Source organism: Phallusia mammillata, chromosome 1, assembly GCF_965637545.1.
Source record: "Phallusia mammillata chromosome 1, kaPhaMamm4.hap1.1, whole genome shotgun sequence".
NCBI classification, from domain to species: domain Eukaryota; kingdom Metazoa; phylum Chordata; class Ascidiacea; order Phlebobranchia; family Ascidiidae; genus Phallusia; species Phallusia mammillata.
In genome coordinates, this window is record NC_137252.1 from 7288246 (window position 1) to 7305186 (window position 16941).

Genomic DNA, 16941 nt, shown 5'->3' on the forward strand with positions numbered 1-16941 from the left:
AACAAAGTTTAAAAAATGGCTTTTATTGGGTGTTTCTGGTGGTTTTCGGGTTCGGGTTTTGTTCCAGTTTGGGCAAATTATCCGGTCCGAACCGGTTTGCGGTTTTTAAACCGGTTCAAATTTTCATCGTTTTAATTCAATTCTACCAATCATCTACCTGGCCTTATCAAACTCCAAAATAATTTTGCCCGTGCACTGTTATTTTTAACACGCCCTATAAGTGTCATCTCGGGTATTCTTTAGTGCGCTGTTTTGAAAAAAATCGCAAAATATAAAACAGACTGCATTTTTACTGGTTCGGTTCCGGTTCCGGTTCGGGTCCAACGCCAAACAAAATATGGGGTTCAACTCCGGTTCGGGTTTTTCGAAAATCGTAATTAGCGGTTCAGGTTCGGTTCGGGTTAAATGAAATTAACCGCCCAAACCGGTTTGCCGGTTCGGGTTCAGTTCCGGTTCGACTCCCTGATCCTAACACATTCCGCTGGTTGATGTCGCTGTTCGGATCGACTCCGCACAAGGTCACCTTGACAGGTTCCAGAAACACTTCGATCCACTCGTGTTAGGGAAAGCACCACTTCTGTAAACACCCCCCCCTCCATCGATAATACTTCTTCTGTACTTCTGTAAACACCCCCCTCCCCTATCGAAATACATTACTCAGAAACTTTGCTTCTGCCGTCGGAGCAACCAAAATAATCCTATTCCAGAAACCAGAAGCGAAGTTGCACTTAAAATTACGATAAACCATATAACTATGTTATCGGCCATCACTTATCTGAAAAAGACATTTGGAAATTACGATTAGTTTGAAGGTTAAGTGTTAAAAAACTTACCTTGTTTGTGCAAAATGAACAAAATAATAAACGTTTTCCCAAAAGTCGGTCTGAAACTAACCGTCGATTGTTGCAAAACAAAGGCTCGGTGTTGGTAAACAATCCATCGTTTGTTTTTGTTACATTTAAAAACATAAATGCATAAATTTTATTAGCAGCCATAACAATCAGAAAACGAAATTTATTTCGACTATATTTTTGAAATTTATCGAGCGAACACCTTGCTCTCATTGGATATTCGTTCCAGGAAGGCGTTGTACGGAAAAACTTTTTGCAGTTGTCTATTTATGGAAACCGCATTATATTGGGTTTATTTTCATTTCAGTGCTTTCAGAAATGATTTTTGCTGCCGGTTTGAATTGAAACAAATGGATATTGCTTTACTAACTCAAACGATGGCTTGTTAAAACAAATATACTTATTTCGATTTCGATTGTTTTCATTGCAGTTTGTAAATCCTTTTTGTGTGAACAATTTTGTTTTTGTTTATCTTCTACTTTTGTGGCGTTGCTCTATTTGTGTGTGTGTTAATTTTTGAATTACTGACAACTTAGTTTTGGGATCTAACTGTGTCTTGTGTTAGAGTTTTAGTTGTTAGGAATGCTACAACCAATCTCATGTTATTAATTAAGTAAATTTTTCCAAAAGTAGTTACATTTCTTCATTCATTGATACAACGAATCACTAAAATGAGGTAAGTGTTTCTCAAAGTTAGCAAAAAGCTGTATTTTGTGCTGTTATATATACCATATTTATTTTTTCAATTGTAAGCTGCGACTAGAGACCAGAATTTCTCGAGAAATCTCAAAAAAATCGAGTCTCGATTCTCAAAAAAATTGAGAAATTATGTCATGTATCTTAAACAAAAAATAAATCCCTCTTATCCTCCTCTTATCACATGTATTTTTCGTTTCAACTCGCCCATAGAGCCCACTAGGCACATAACTTTCTTATTTTGCTTACGAAACAGTGATTTTTAATGTGCCTTGCCACTAAGCTTTCACCTTTCACAGGCAGTAGTCACGCCTGGTTGCGTAAGATCTGTAACAGTCACTTCGGTTTTTGCTGCTTTGCCACCGAATCACTACTTGCGATGGCTACTAGAAGCTAAAAAACGTACAGTCGGGATTTTTTTGTTTGTTTTTGTTAGAAAATCGGCCTAAATAAAAATTCCAGCCTCCCGAGATTCTCGAGAAATGGATTTTTAATTTCTTGTTTCTCGAGAAACAAAAAATTGGAGAAATAGAGGAACCCTAGCTGCGACTTCTCAAGTTTTTGCCCTATTGTTTGTGCAACTTACAATTGAGGGTAGCTTGCATTTTTATGTCATGCAAATATTATTGTACACCCATGCTTTTTGATTTATTTTGTGTTCAAAATTCTTTGCACATTGGCTTTTCATGTCAACATACACTCTACCGGGTATTGTTATTTGTGTGACTGACAATTGTTGACAAAGAGTTGTTCTATTTAGCATAAATAAGTGTTATTAAACAACAGTAACTAATGCAGCTTCCGTTATTTTTTTGACACCTAAGCATTCGGCTTACAATCGAGGACAGCTCATAAATAAAATACAAAATAACCATTAGTGTAAATGTCTTGACTAAATACGTTTTTATGATTCCATCTTCTGTGGTTATTAAATTAACAGTAGTTTAGTAAATATTAACATTTAAATTTTCCAGCGCTGAAGTTCCGTATTGCAAATCATGCAAAGCATCTGTGATGATTTATGATGATGCTGAGAGGAAATGGAAAACAGCAGGTCGTGCACCAGGTTTGTCTGGCGCTTGTGTTTATCATCACACTGTGGAAAACACATTCAGGGTTGTTGCAAGGAAAGACAGTGGGGGAGAAGTAAGTATCTATTGACAAGATGTTGTATCGCCTGTCGCGAAATAACTGGTCACAAACATAATATGTTTTGAATTTTTTCTGTAAGTCTTTTGAGCAGAATTCAAATGTGACTGAAAAGTGGACATGTGCTACGCCCATTTTTTGTCATTATTTTCCAATATCAGTAAAAAATACAGATTTAAAAAATTTAAGAAAAAAAGCTTTTCTATCTTTCTATACAGGTATATATACCATTCAATGCTTAGATCCATATGGGTGTTTAAAAACACAAACCAAAAAAGCAAAGTTCCCTATTATACTTAACATTTCAATGTAAAATCGACAAATTACTTTTTGTATGAAAATAAAGTATGCCAGGCACGTTAAAGGCGTACATTTCAAGACACTTGTGTACATTTCAGGTTGTAATAAACTGCTCTGTGCTTCCGCAATTAAAATACAACAAGGCAACACCCACCTTCCACCAATGGAGGGACGGAGTCCGGACAGTTTATGGACTCAACTTCGCTAGCCCTGATGAGGCTAATATTTTCGCAAATGCAATGGAAAGTGCCCTGGAAGTTTTAAGGGGTGGAGGTATGTTATTTCCTGGCTGTAAGTTTTGAAAAATAAAATTATTGATTGTAACTCCACACTGCATTGGTGCTCAACCTTATACTGATCGTGTACAACCTTTTATATTTTTCTGTAACTACGTACTATCTAAACCCTGTTGAATGGGTAGACCAAGAGAGTCCTTTTGACTAGGCTAGTATATTTCTAAAACCAGCAAGGTTAGCAATTTCAAAACACATCCAATACACAAGTTTTACCCAAAACCAGGGCAGCTCAGTTGGGTTTGTTGAGTTGCAATTGTTGACCTGACTTGAACTGATCATGACAGAACACTAGTCTTGTACCACCTGAAAAGCTACGCGAGCCACTAGTGATTTGCAGACCACTAGAAGCAAGTTAGGTATCAAGTTGAATGATGTGCAACTCAAGAAGTAGTTTACAAAAGTAAATTAGCTGTGTAGGATAAACAGGCACACATACATATTGTTTTAGCATAAAGAAAATGAATAAATATGTAATCACTTTAGGTTAAAATCTATTTTTTTTATATCCTGTCTTTCAGTAAATGAGGAATCATGTGTTATACACCTTTTTTGCGAATTTCTCAAGTTTGTAAACTTTATTTGAACACTTGTTCATTATAGCAGCTAAGGGTTTAATAAACAAACAGCCACATACCCAACCTATTTGAATATAATTTACACCATAGTCCTGTTTGGCTACGAAAAAAACTCCTCAAACATGTAATTTTGTTCTCAATCTATATATTGCTTGAATTTCCGTTCATTATTTGTCATTAGGAGCAAGCATACAACCACTTAAAACCATTTACATGTGTAATGGAATTCAACATTTCTTGTCAATATTGTGTACTCATCTCATCCTGTTTGTTTGCTTGTTACACAAATCTGATTCTATACCCTACCTAGAGGAGCTTAGCAGTTTAAATTCCAAAGTTACCTTTTAAGAACGGAATATATTTGAATGTGAAATCAAACTAACTTGTTTGGGGGTAATTAAACAGTTTTTGCAAAAATGTACAACTTTGGATACAATAAATGTATTTGCAATAAAAAAGATGGTACTTTAATAGCAAATGCCAAAACACTGAAACTTTACCTATTGATACAATAGTTTGTTGATACATATTGCAAATAAATTTTCGTTGAAACAGTCATATTAGGAAGAACTTACATTTTTAACCTTCAGTTTTAACCTTCACAAATAACACAAAAGTGTATTTGAACCGGTGGTGGCTTAAACAAAGTTTTATTTGCATCAGTTTGTCAAGTTAGAGGGTTGTTGAAGTGCATGTATAATGATTAATTATATAGTTGATGACAGTTCAAGCTACTGCTAAAGTCATTATCACGTTGGCATTGACTTCTTTTCTTTTTGATTAACCTTCCTCTTTGTGACCTGTGGTGAAACATGACATGACATTGAGATTGTATTTGTCAATTCAGTTTTACTTTCTCTCTCACTTTGATAATCATTGAAGTCTTGAATTACAAAGTTGTGTGGTTTTATTTTCATAGACAGTGGCAGGATGTTTTATGGTGTTTTAAAAAACTTAACTAAAGTGGTTTTATATAAAAATTGAATGATGTCTTCGCAAAGACCTGTTCGCTCAACTGTTTCAATTAAACTTTGTAAGTAGAAAAAAACTTTGATGTTTTCATCTGATTTTAGTTTTTTTGTTCTGAACCTGAGTTTCCAAAGACTTTGGAATAAACTGTCAGTGTAGTGTAAAGTTTTTGTCAATCTGTAGCATTTCAGTAAACTCACTTCTTTAATATAATTCTTAGCTTCTCCCAAACTTCGCCGTCGAAGTCATACTTGTGGATATTCTTCTGCTCCTTCAGCCAAACCATCTTCTCCACCTCTTTCCAATCTTTGTGACTCTTTAAACTTGTCAGTTTCTCAGTTTCCTTGCATTCCTTCTACCTTCGCTTCCAGCAATCCGCTTACATCTTCCGTACCGAATTTTCACCGCTCTACTGCTGATGACCAACCTTTGCCACAGAAAGACTTGGAACCTGCAGGAGAATATTCTGGAATTAAACCTTCACAGAATTCCTCTGTTACTAATGATGATTTTGTGGTTGAAGATAGCTTGAGCTCTTTTCGTTTGCCTGACTTATCACATCTTGAGGCTAGGACTCCACTAAATGATAATGAAGCAAATATATCAACATGTCGTCCTCCATTACCACGGAAACCAAAGAAAAGGTCATCACATGAATCTCTCTCGCTTCCGGGATCACGGAGTTCATCACCAGTGTGTGGTCGGTCATCTGGGACCTCCACTCCGCTTGCCAAAGTTCTCATGGAGTCTCTAGTAAAAAAGCATCGTCAACCTTTGCAAGATAAGCATCGACGTATTTCCCAACCATGCATGTTGAAACCAAATCAACTCGACAATGGGGTAACAGCCCCACCATGTACACCAGCATTTTCACCCATGCCATCTCGCTCAGCTTCACTCACTGATATGAGGAAGTTGTCTGAAAAAGGCGAAACAGATTTTACTCGTAATGCTTTTCCCTCTATGGCTGATGTCATGCAAGAATTATGTTTGAGGGTGCCGGTAACACCTCCCCATGATGCCAGTGGAATCTCAACCACACAGAATAAAATAGGTTTCAATGCATGTATTTGTGCATCTTTGAGTGCTTTTCCTGGTTGTATAGAGATTTATTGTGGCTTGTGAAGCTGAAAGTTGTTAACCATAGGGCATTGATCTCTTCAAATAACTATTAAAATTTTACACATGACTACAGATCAAACATTCAAAAGCATGAAACCTGAAACTGTACAGTGATTGTGTGTGGAAATCTTGTGTATTGCATATACAGTGTTTAAACCTCCTTGTACATTCTAGTGCTATTCTAGTCATGTTGTTTTTGTATCATATTTTTAATGATTTGATAGAAATATTAAATTAACCTTAAGCCAGCAAGAAATTTTGTTTCAAAGTAGCCTGTTTGAGTTGATGCTTTCTACTAATTTGTCCTTAGAAATCTAAAAATAATTGCACAATTTTTACGATAACCGATTCGTGTAAACATGAATGTGGGGACTGGGGACCCATTCCTTTTTGTTTGCAAAAACAATCACGTCAGTAGGTCAAATGGTGTACATAGTAAATTGGTGAATAGGATATAAAGTATATGAAAACATGTTTTGGTAGGTTACGCAAAACTGGATTGCACAGGAAAAATATACTAGAAGTTTTGTAATTGTTGAAAATAAGACAAAATACGGACTGAAGTCAAAAACAAGGATATTTCTTGGAAATAGGGGGCAATAATTGTTTTTAAGACACTCCCCTTTGAAATAAGGATAAATCTTATGAATATGGACAGTATGACAACGTTGTGTATTTGTCTTTGCAGGAGCACCAGCTGGCCCATCAGCAGCAGAGTTGGAGGCTAAAAGGTAAGTTCACTTCCCTGTGTGGCTGGTTGTGTGTTGTGAAACTCTGTACTACAATGCAAGCTGGGTTTGGTTATTCTGTGACACATTTGCCAATACATAAACACAGCCTTACTTGCTGTGATGATTCAATACCTGCTTTGGGCTGAAACTCTCAATCTATAATCTTTATTACCACCTGTCAATTTATGACTTAATTGGTAACGTTGCCCTGTAAAAAGAACCAGTTTCCTCTAGTCAAGTCTGTCACTAACCTTTTTATGTTGATCATAAACATTTTTTGAACAATAATGTAGGCTATGCTTTAAAATAAAAGTGGTTTACGTTAACTGTAGGTGTTTTAAGTACTCCTACTGTGTACATTTGATTTGACGATAATTTTTGCAAAATGTTTAATAGTTTTGCGTAAGAAAGTGTTGTTTGTGTATAAAAGGCATAAGTTCATGTATGTCTGAAGAATTATATTTATCCAAATATATTAAAACGATGCTGTTCAACCAATGCATTATGAAAAGTTGTGTGCAAAAGGTGTAATTGACAAAACTAGGAACTGTATTTAGTTTTATGTGTTAGCAAAAGCAGGCTCATCTATCACATTAAACTTGACAACAAAACAAAAAGTAAAAAAAATACTTTTGCCACATAAACCCTGAAGAGTAATTTAATCAGAAACATAACCATCGGAGTACTTGTGTATGTAGAATACATCTGCACTAATGATGACAACAGCAATTTTTGAAACATCTGCCTTATTTAATTTACACACAAAAGTTATTTTTGATTAAATTGATTTTCTAGTCCATGTTCCTAACCCTGAAGAAATATGTGATTAGTTTATTTGCTGCAACCGAAAAACTTTGGGAAACACTGGTTTTAAAAATTCTTTGTCTTTGCAGAAGAGAAAAAGAGCAACAGGAGCGGCAAGAGCGAGAGAGAAGAGAGAGACAAGAAAGAGAAAGACAGGAGCGGGAGAGGCAAGAGAGGGAGCGCCAAGAAAGGGAAAGAGCATCTTCAGCTTCATGTAAGAAGTTTCAATCAATTTTACTTTATAACAACATCCCTGAGTACGATTGTTCCTTAACCTGAGTGTAATTTAAATATTTTTTTTCTTTGTATGGCTTTGTAGTTGGTATATTCTTGATTTTGCCATCTAATTTGCATAGAAAAGCCTATTTGGGCCATTATATTGGTATTGTTTGCACCCAAAAAGAAGCCAACTTCGGCTATGGCTAAACATTAGGTTGTTTTATTCTATTGAAATTAATTCGGGCAGTTTGATAATCACATACAGTTTGAAAATGAGCAAAAGTTTATTAAAGAAGCATTGTAATAACTTCAGGAGAAAATCCAAATCATTGTAGCATTTTTTACCAACATCGTCATTATTACAGCTATACCTTCACCCCCAACTGGTGGGGTCCCTGCACCCCCTCCTGCACCGGCCGGGATCCCTGCACCCCCACCACCGCCAGCTGGCATTCCCGCACCCCCACCGCCCCCCGCTGGCGTTCCCACACCCCCACCGCCGCCTTCAGGAGGACCTCCAGCCTCTTCGGGAGGAGGAGGTGGTGGTGGTGGTGGTGGTGGTCTTGCTGCTGCATTGGCTGGAGCAAAACTCAAGAAAACTCCGGTAAGTGTTGATATTGCAGAAATGATGTGCATAAAAAGTTTGTTTAATTTTGGATCCCCCACCTTTTTTGTGCTTACTACTTCAAAGTTAGGTTAAACTGTAACTTTTGTATTTTTTCATATTTTTGGTTGATCTGTTATTTCAACGTAATGCAAAGGTTTAGTGAAATTAGGCACATTACGGAACACAATAATGTTGTTCAATGGTTGACAAAGATACAGACCCAATTAAAATTAGGCAACAAATATCAAACTGATATATGTATTGTAAATGTAGAATAATACAATAAATATGAAAACTACTTTATTTAAATATATATATATATATATACAGCAATTGTAACAATTGAAAGTTGGCTCAAACACTAAAATGGTACTATTGTTTTGTAGATGCACTTTAGGGTAAATTGGTTTTTTTATTTGGAGTTTAAAAATTACATTATGTTATCACACAGTATGTTTTGCTAGTTTGATTAAATTCCAGCCACTTCAAGAGTCATTGCATGAACCTAATGAATAATAAGTTTATTCAATTACTATGCCTATATTTGGCTTTAAATGCTCACCAAACTTTAGAAGTGAAACTTGACTTTTTTATTTATAAGTTGCTTTTGTTTCTCCGACACACTGAAAATGTTGTGTTTGTTGTGTTTACAAGCAAAGTTGTTTGAAAATGAAATGCCTTTGTTTTTGTATTTTAAATCATACAACACAAACAAAGGGTATTGTGATGTAATGTTTTGATTTGTTTTTAACACTTCCTTTACCAATGATGTTGAAATTGAAATTTTAAAACCCTTGTAATGTTGCTGGCTAAATAATGTTTCAAGCTATTGTCTTGGTAGTATTGCCAATAACCTTTAAATTTAACCTCAAATTAAAAGCAAATTGCTTCTCTTATAAAATTTCTTCCCAAATAAAAGTTATGAGTTTTGTTGTTTTTTGGCGTAATGGTGTGTGTAAAGAATTAATGACAAACTTAAAGGTGTGTGAAGAAATATTAACAAACTTAAAGGTGTGTGTAAAGAATTAATAACAAACTTAAAGGTGTGTGTGAAGAATTAATAACATGGGAGCTATTGACTGGTCTGTGTGTGTATAAATAATCCCCATGTATTGAGCTACGTCACAGGAAATGCCTGGTATTAGGCATCACATTAGTCCGCCCAGATAGATGTTTGGGGGTTTAATGCAACACCTTTTTTTGCTTAGCAGATGGTTTGCCTTTACAGTATGAGCACAAACGATTTATTATGTTTGGTTTGATATAAAACCAAAAAAAAATAATGTTAAATGCTTGCATGCAAATTAGACATATAAATCTCCGTTTTTATTGCTACTAAAAAGTTAAGAACTTCATTTAAACCATTTTTTATGATTTACAACTTGACAGGATTTTTTTTATTGCCATCTATTTTTACCTGCTTGAGTAACAACAATTACCATTGGACAAACAAATGTTTAACTTTAATTAATGTATTTATCGCCATGTAAACGAAATATTTTCATTTTAATTTGTCAAATTGTTTTACAACCATCGGTACACAACGCACAGTTCGAAATATTCTGAGCAAAAGATATATGTTTTACCCTCAAATACTGGCATCTTTTTGCTCAGAACATGAGGAACTAGATTTTAATACATTTCATACTTTTTTCAGGCCCCAGAAGAGTCCTCTTCAGCCCCATCTGGTGGAGGTGGTGGAGGAGGAGGCGGTGGTGGTGGAGGTTTAGATTTAATGGGAGAACTTCAGAAGAAGATGCAGTAAGTATTGTGTTTTTTAATCTCAAACTTCCTCAGCTTGACACGATCCTGTTACAACTAGAGATAGACTGATATAGATTTTTTGAGGCTAGTTAAGTAGGCTGATAACCGGTATTTAAAGTTGATGTTTTGTTTGCAGTAAAAGACCCAAATTTGTACCTTTTTGAAAACGTCAAACTTCAAATGTTTGATGATTGTAGGACAAAGAAATAGTGATGGGACGATACCAGGCTTTGAAGCGAGTATCGATACCGAGTACGAGTACCATATGTATATACCTTCGATACCGAGTACTTAAGTGCAGTGTTGTACTTAGTTGTATATCACTAGCTCATTTATCTGCCATGGCCGGGGTACAGGCGTGCACACACACATGCAGAAAAATGTAATCTCCATACGATAGCAAAAAAAATATTCTGTCACTTGGCACAACTTTTTCCTGATTTTGTAAATATTGGCATAAAGTTGCCTGCATTCTTATGGTGTAAACTGGCCTTCGGTATTCGCACGTGGCATCGAAAACTGAGACAAAATATTTTACCGAGTACGAGTACCGATACCACTGAAATCATTTGATACCGAGTACAGAGTACCGGGTACCCGTCCCATCACTACAAAGAAACAAAAATTGTAGTTCAAGGGTCTTGCTTCGCCATACGTATTAACAAACTTGTGAAAACTGAAACTTGGAAAAACGGAGCTAAAAAAGCAACTTCAGAGCAGCAAAGCTTTTGACAGTGATTTGCCTTGATACCAATCAGTGACTGGGCAATGCTCAAGGCAGGATACAGTGTCATCAAGCAAAAATAACGTAGTTACAAACATGCTGATAATAATCGGTAATATACTGAATATATGTCTCACTCTCACCGATAATCGCTCTATCTCTAGTTACAACTACCAGAAGCTTAATTCTAACAAAACTACCACATAATTAACCAAACTTTTTTATATTTCAGGAGAAGAAGAGCTGCACAACAGAATGGGGTAGGAAAATCAATATAAAATGTTGCGAATGCAAAACAAGTGGAAAAATGTAAACATATTGTCATATTTTGTTCCATAGGATGGTGGTGGTGCAGGTGGTGGTTCTGCCCCAAAGCCAGCAGCAAGCGTTCCACCAGCATCGAAGCCTGCTCCTGCTTCAGGTATGTATAATATCTGTAACATAGACTAGCTCATTTTGCTACTTTTCAGGCACCTATATTTTTAAACCAACTAAATTTATTGTCTGACAACTACCTGCTGAATTTGACTGACAATTTTTTTCTGGTGTTTTGATATGTTATTCCAAAATTGTGCATTTTGTCGAAAAGTAATGACATGATTAGCTGCAGACAGTGCACACTGTTTCGACCTATAAGGTCTCATAAGTGCAGCTGGTGACAAGAAATAGGATGTATTGGCTATTGTAGTCACACAGCGTTTGTTGGGAGTAACAGGCTGAAAGCCATGTCTCACCTATTCTGTTCGATGCCACAACTGTGCATAAACCACATTAGAACCTGGGTAACATTGGCTGGAAACTGTATACACTGTCTGCAGCTTATCATTTATTGGCTTGATGCTATTACAGTAAAGACAGTTATTAGTTAACAGTGAAATTTAATAGAGGGTAATCAAAAAGCAGTCAACCATTGGAATATAGTGAAAGGTATGTAGTTGCTTTTGATGTCAATGCCCACTGATGATATTTCAACGAGCAAAAGTCCTGTACAAAGGACAAAAACTTCTTGTGATTTGGCACACTTTTCTGACTGTGTATTCATGGGCCAACTTTTGTTGCCAGCTGAAAGCAGCAAGTTTGGAAAAGAATTAGTGATGCACCAAAGTTTCAGTTGGCTAAAACATTTTGGTCAAATATGCCGTTTTCCAATGCATCAGATTCGGGCCAAACTTTTTTTAACATTCAGTCGCAACTGAACTTTTTGAAAGTGTGGCTTAATGCCAAATTACATTATCGCCAATATAAAAAAATCAAGAATTAACTAAATATTGCAAAAATATGGGCCTCATTGTCTGCAAAATATTAGAAGTTTAGCAAAGCTATTGTAAAAGTGATTTTGAAATGTCATAAACCAGTTTCTTGAAGATTTAACCTGATTGGGCCAAAGTTGTTTGTTCGTTTTTGGCCTGAACCTTTTGAGGGGGGTTTGGTGCATCACTAATAACAACCAATATCGTTTTAATTCAGCACTGTTTTTGTTTGTTATGTGCCATATTTCAAAAACAAAATTTATTGTTTTCTCAATCAAAAAGAAGTTTTGGTTCATTCCACAGATTGATTTTATTCTATTTTTTCCTCTGCTGGTTTGTCCATGAACTTTTGGTACAAATTGTTTGATGGATATAAATGAAACTTTTACAACTGGTACATGTGCTATCTGTTTTACTCAAACACTCAAGTGGTTATCCCAGTATATGTTTTGCATAATACTTGTCAATGTCTTTATAAAACACAATTTGTCCAACATATTTTGTGATGCCATAGAGCCTCTAAAGAGGCCCTCATTGGCGCCATTTTATGCCAAATAATACAGAAGATATATGGAAACACGTAAAGTGCCTGAATTTTGGAGAGCTTCAATGCAAATTTGATTGGCCACATTAATGAAAATTTGGGGTTTTATATCACTATACCCGCTGTATTTTTTGGACACTAACTGGTGTCCGTGAGGCTCTGTCACGTAACAATGGGTTGGACAACTTGCCACCACACTGTGTAACGATATAGTTGTGACGTCTTAAGAGTGAAGGCTGATAGTAAAACCATTTACTTCAATCTATGGATTAGGTTGGGAATAAATCTGCACTTTTGAGCACAAGTATATGGAATATTATGAGATATTCCTTTACACATGTCATTTGTAAACCAAAATCATGGATATACTTGGCAACCTTCATTGAAACTGATCGGTCATCAGTGTATGTACTCTTGAGCATACTGTGTGCAGACTTTGAGGAAAATGATTGCATTTGTTTGTTTTTTCTGTCCTAGAGCAAAACGTTAAATATGCAACAAAAAACGGCGGGCAAAAACGTTGTTTTAAGGGTAACCTTTGCTCTTAAATTAAACTGGCACCATGGACTAGGGGTGTGTCTTTTTTGTGACAGCTTTCCTCATATCAAACTTATCACATTGCATCACTTCAAGGCCTGTATGCTTCACTGGCCTGGAATATTGATTTACATGTCTGGTAAATTAAAAGAATACCGCTTGATGCAAACTGTATGTATTACAGCTAACACCACTGAAACCAAACGACCATGGCAAAAGACAAGTAACAACAGCACCAACAGCTCACCCTCAATGAATTCAAGGTATTTATATCATTGCTATGTTGAGTGCTATTCATGGTTTCTAAATATTCTGTAAAAGAATAAACAAGCCAATCTTCCCCTGAATGTGCTTTTCGGGGGGTTCTTGGCGCCCGATTATTGTTTTTCCTATGCAGCAAGCGCAGTACACATTTTTTGTTTTGGATTTAAACTTGCTGAGAAGAGCAATAAATCATTTATCAATGCTTTTATATTTGGCACATTTCAAAAATATCTGCAAATATATTGGGCTTTGTGCATGCTAAAGTCAATTTGGAAATATATCAATTAGATTACATAAAATTTATGATTCTATTTTTTTTAGAGTCATGCAAAAAAAAATAGAATCATAAAATTTTGTTAGGAGTCAATAAAAAAAATGTGACAGAGTCCTAAAAAAGCATGTGTTATTTATTACACAAACAAAGCTACAATTCTATTTATTTGGTTGACCTGTAAGTTCCTGGTACTTGTAATCAAACCACATTTTCCACTACTCTTTCATAACTTAAAGAGTGTTGTGTGGTGCAAAAAAAAAGTTGAAAAGCAATAAAATTCCAAACTGCGATAGATTACAAAATCCTTCTCCTACCACATCTAGACGTCCATCATTTGGTACAACGTAAGTCATCGAGGACATAATCAAATTGTTTTACTCTTAAATCACTGATTTGTTATGTCTATTGAACAGGATATTATTTTCAAATAATAATAACCCAATTTAATGGATTTATGCTACAATTTTTCCTTGGTTTTGAAGTGATTGAATTCATGTACATTTTGATTCAATGTACAAATCCGTCTTTTGTGCATTTGACATTCGTTTATGTTTTCTGTTTTGGTTTAAAGTTTGATGACCTTTTATGTTTGTTGCTTTTATTAATGATAATGTTGCCTAATAATAAGTTTTTACATGGAAATTTACAGAAAATCTGGCGGAGCTTCCGACATGGATCAAATGAAGCAGGTTTGTAAAAAAATGTTTTTTAGAACCCTGTAGCAGATTTAAGAAAATCTTTCATTTTCAATTTCTAAATATGTCAACATGCTTTACAGAACTATTACAGCCCTGTTCATTGAATGTTTTTTCTAATTTACAAATTGCAGTATTGAAAACTTCTATTTATTTCAAGTACTTTTTATTACTTCTTATTTTTGTTTAGGAAATTATTTCCGAAATGCGAGCTGAAATTCAGAAAGTGAAAGAAGAGATCATAAAAGGTACCTAAATTATATTTCAAATAGCAGAGATTAGAACTTTTAAACCTGGACAGTAACTTCCATCTCTGGTCATTGTGTACTGTTGGGTGGGCAGTACAATTGTTAGTCATGCAATCTGACTATGTTTTCTGGGCAAAAAATTTTTTTTGTCTGTTAAAAAGTTGTGGGAATGTGGGCGGCACAAGTAAAAGGTTGTATAGCCCAGGTTTAGATCTTTAAAAAAAATAGAAATAGGCCAACATTTCAAACATGCTATTAAAAATATAAAAATTGAATCAAGCCGGGTTGTGCAGTTGAATCTGGAGAGTCAGTTGAACAGTATAAAAAAAATGTTATGTAGTTTTGAGTTGTGATGCTTTTTTTTGTCAGTCTATTTGCCAAATGACAATGATTTAGGCAAGGGCACCATCAAGGCTTGCAGACCAAAAAGTTTTAACCCTTTTTACGGTTTAGTAACAAAAAAATAATTTGACATTAAAATTTACTGTGAATAAGGCAATAACACCTGAAGTTGTTGGTTGTTTTTGGAGTCGGTTTACTTACATCAACTAATATTATCAAAAAAAATTGGGAATTTTTTTTAACGGACTGTTTGTATCCATTTACTGACCAAGTATTTTCTTTTAATGAAAACAATTTTATTTACAGCTATCCGCGAGGAGATGAACAAATGATGTCATCATCTTTTCATGTCCTTACTCTCGTTGCCGCCCATTTTATTCTTCTGCCCTACATAGATCGTGGCCTTATTTACTTAGTATTATAACCATATATATTGCTCGATAAATAACCAAGTGGGATTTGGCTAAAACTGGGTGAAAAGGAATTGACATCATTCTATGATTAATTTGTTTTTGTCAATCAATGCTTAAGCCAATTTTTAACCTCGTTTAAAGTCTTTTGCGGGATTTTTTACAAAACATTTGCTCGCTATCGTTAAAATTGCTGCTAATATAAAAGGTTGCATAATTTGACCAAAATGAGAGAGTATATGAAATAAATCCTAGACATTGAAACACTTTGCAGCATTTTTGTGTGATCAACATTATTGTGGAATAGTAAATGTAAAGATACAATGAATTTTTTCCAATCAATTGTTCCGACACAGAAAGAAATGTGGTTCTGTTTTGTTTTTTGTGCTGTTTTTAACTCTCATCATTTGTCATGTGACCTTTTTTCATCCAATCATGCGCTCCGATCACACTATGACTCGTTTATCGCTGAAAGTGTGACCCCTATCAGTCCTTATTGTCACCATCAAAACTTCTTGTTTGTCATGCCTTTGTGTTTGCAAGCAGAACAACAAGATGAAAAAGAATGCAGTATTTTAGTCATCTGTCATCTCCTTTGTTTTTGTAACCATTACACCTTTATTGTGTTCATCCTAAAAAATAATGGGCGGGGCAAAAAATTGTAAGCTTTTCAAGTTGTTTTTGAATCAAAAAATTATGCTAAGTCCTTTTTAATGAAGTCAATGTCTTTGTACCCACTGTTAAAATTCCCTCAAATATTACAAGCATTCCTATGGTTTAATGCACTTTTGTGGTAGAGTTGATACTTAACAGTGTTTCCAAAACTTTTTTTCCAATCCTTTAGGAAGATGCTTTCAATAAGCCGCTCGTTCCTAAATTTGTAAATAGGAAACATCGTACGTTATTTTTATTCCACAATATTTTGCCAGCATCTGATTTTCTGTGTTACCGTGTTGAGATCATACAACCTGCTTTTGTAAACGTGTTTTTTCTGTGCTTATTGGGACTGTGGTAAAACCATTTTGTACAACCATGGTAGCGTTGCAGCCTTTACAGTAGCGATCTTTTTTAAAGACATTTTATGTTTGTTTTTTGCAACAGAACATTCTTCTGACAAAATAATCTATTTTCATGTTTCACCACAGTCCCTTTTATGATTGTTACCGGCAAAATGTGTTGACATATATGGAAAATGAATCCCTTTGTGTCACTGCTATGGTTGATCTTAATTTAAACGTATTTTGTATCCGGTGAGCAGGGTTGTGTTTTTCTTGATGCATCTACAAAGACAGAATACAGTCAGTAAATTTGACTAAAAGTTAAGATCCAGAAGCAGTAGTCAAATGGAAAATCAGTTAAAAATGTTTGTTAAAGGCGATGTGTTTTTTGTAATTGGTCCATTTTGGTGTCTGTAAACCATTTGTGGAAAACCTACCCCGAACGGAGCAATGAGCAAACAGCTTATGTTCGTTTAAACCTGAAATTTATATTGTTCTTCATGTTTCAAATTGATCAGTTAGAACTGTGGTTCCCAACAAAATTTAATTTATAAATGTGGTTTGTAAATGGA

At 35.2% G+C, this 16941-nt stretch overlaps 1 protein-coding gene across 3 annotated transcripts; it reads left to right on the top strand.

Annotated features, from left to right (window-relative positions):
- The first annotated feature begins 1396 nt into the window (after nt 1-1396).
- On the top strand, nt 1397-16625 carry LOC145226739 (uncharacterized). Of its 3 annotated transcripts, XM_080092312.1 has the most exons (14): nt 1397-1527; nt 2522-2693; nt 3095-3269; nt 6647-6689; nt 7583-7707; nt 8078-8316; nt 9977-10080; nt 11040-11067; nt 11147-11228; nt 13323-13401; nt 13970-14020; nt 14326-14365; nt 14562-14619; nt 15268-16625. In XM_080092312.1, exons 1-14 carry the CDS (start codon nt 1523-1525, stop codon nt 15291-15293), a joined length of 1227 nt encoding a protein of 408 aa, XP_079948438.1. In that variant the 5' UTR covers nt 1397-1522; the 3' UTR covers nt 15294-16625. The 3 variants fall into 3 exon arrangements, with proteins under 3 accessions (XP_079948438.1, XP_079948436.1, XP_079948437.1); XM_080092310.1 differs by lacking the exons at nt 1397-1527; nt 2522-2693; nt 3095-3269 and adding exons at nt 4772-4900; nt 5057-5890; XM_080092311.1 differs by lacking the exons at nt 1397-1527; nt 2522-2693; nt 3095-3269; nt 13970-14020 and adding exons at nt 4774-4900; nt 5057-5890.
- The last annotated feature ends 316 nt before the right edge of the window (nt 16626-16941 follow it).

Bases quoted from the DNA above. Each gene is read 5' to 3' on its own strand.
- LOC145226739 (XM_080092310.1), top strand. From the start codon at position 4,852: ATGATGTCTTCGCAAAGACCTGTTCGCTCAACTGTTTCAATTAAACTT. The intron at 6,690-7,582 runs GTAAGTTCACTT...TTGTCTTTGCAG, and splicing joins GCAGAGTTGGAGGCTAAAAG to AAGAGAAAAAGAGCAACAGG. The intron at 7,708-8,077 runs GTAAGAAGTTTC...TCATTATTACAG, and splicing joins AAGAGCATCTTCAGCTTCAT to CTATACCTTCACCCCCAACT.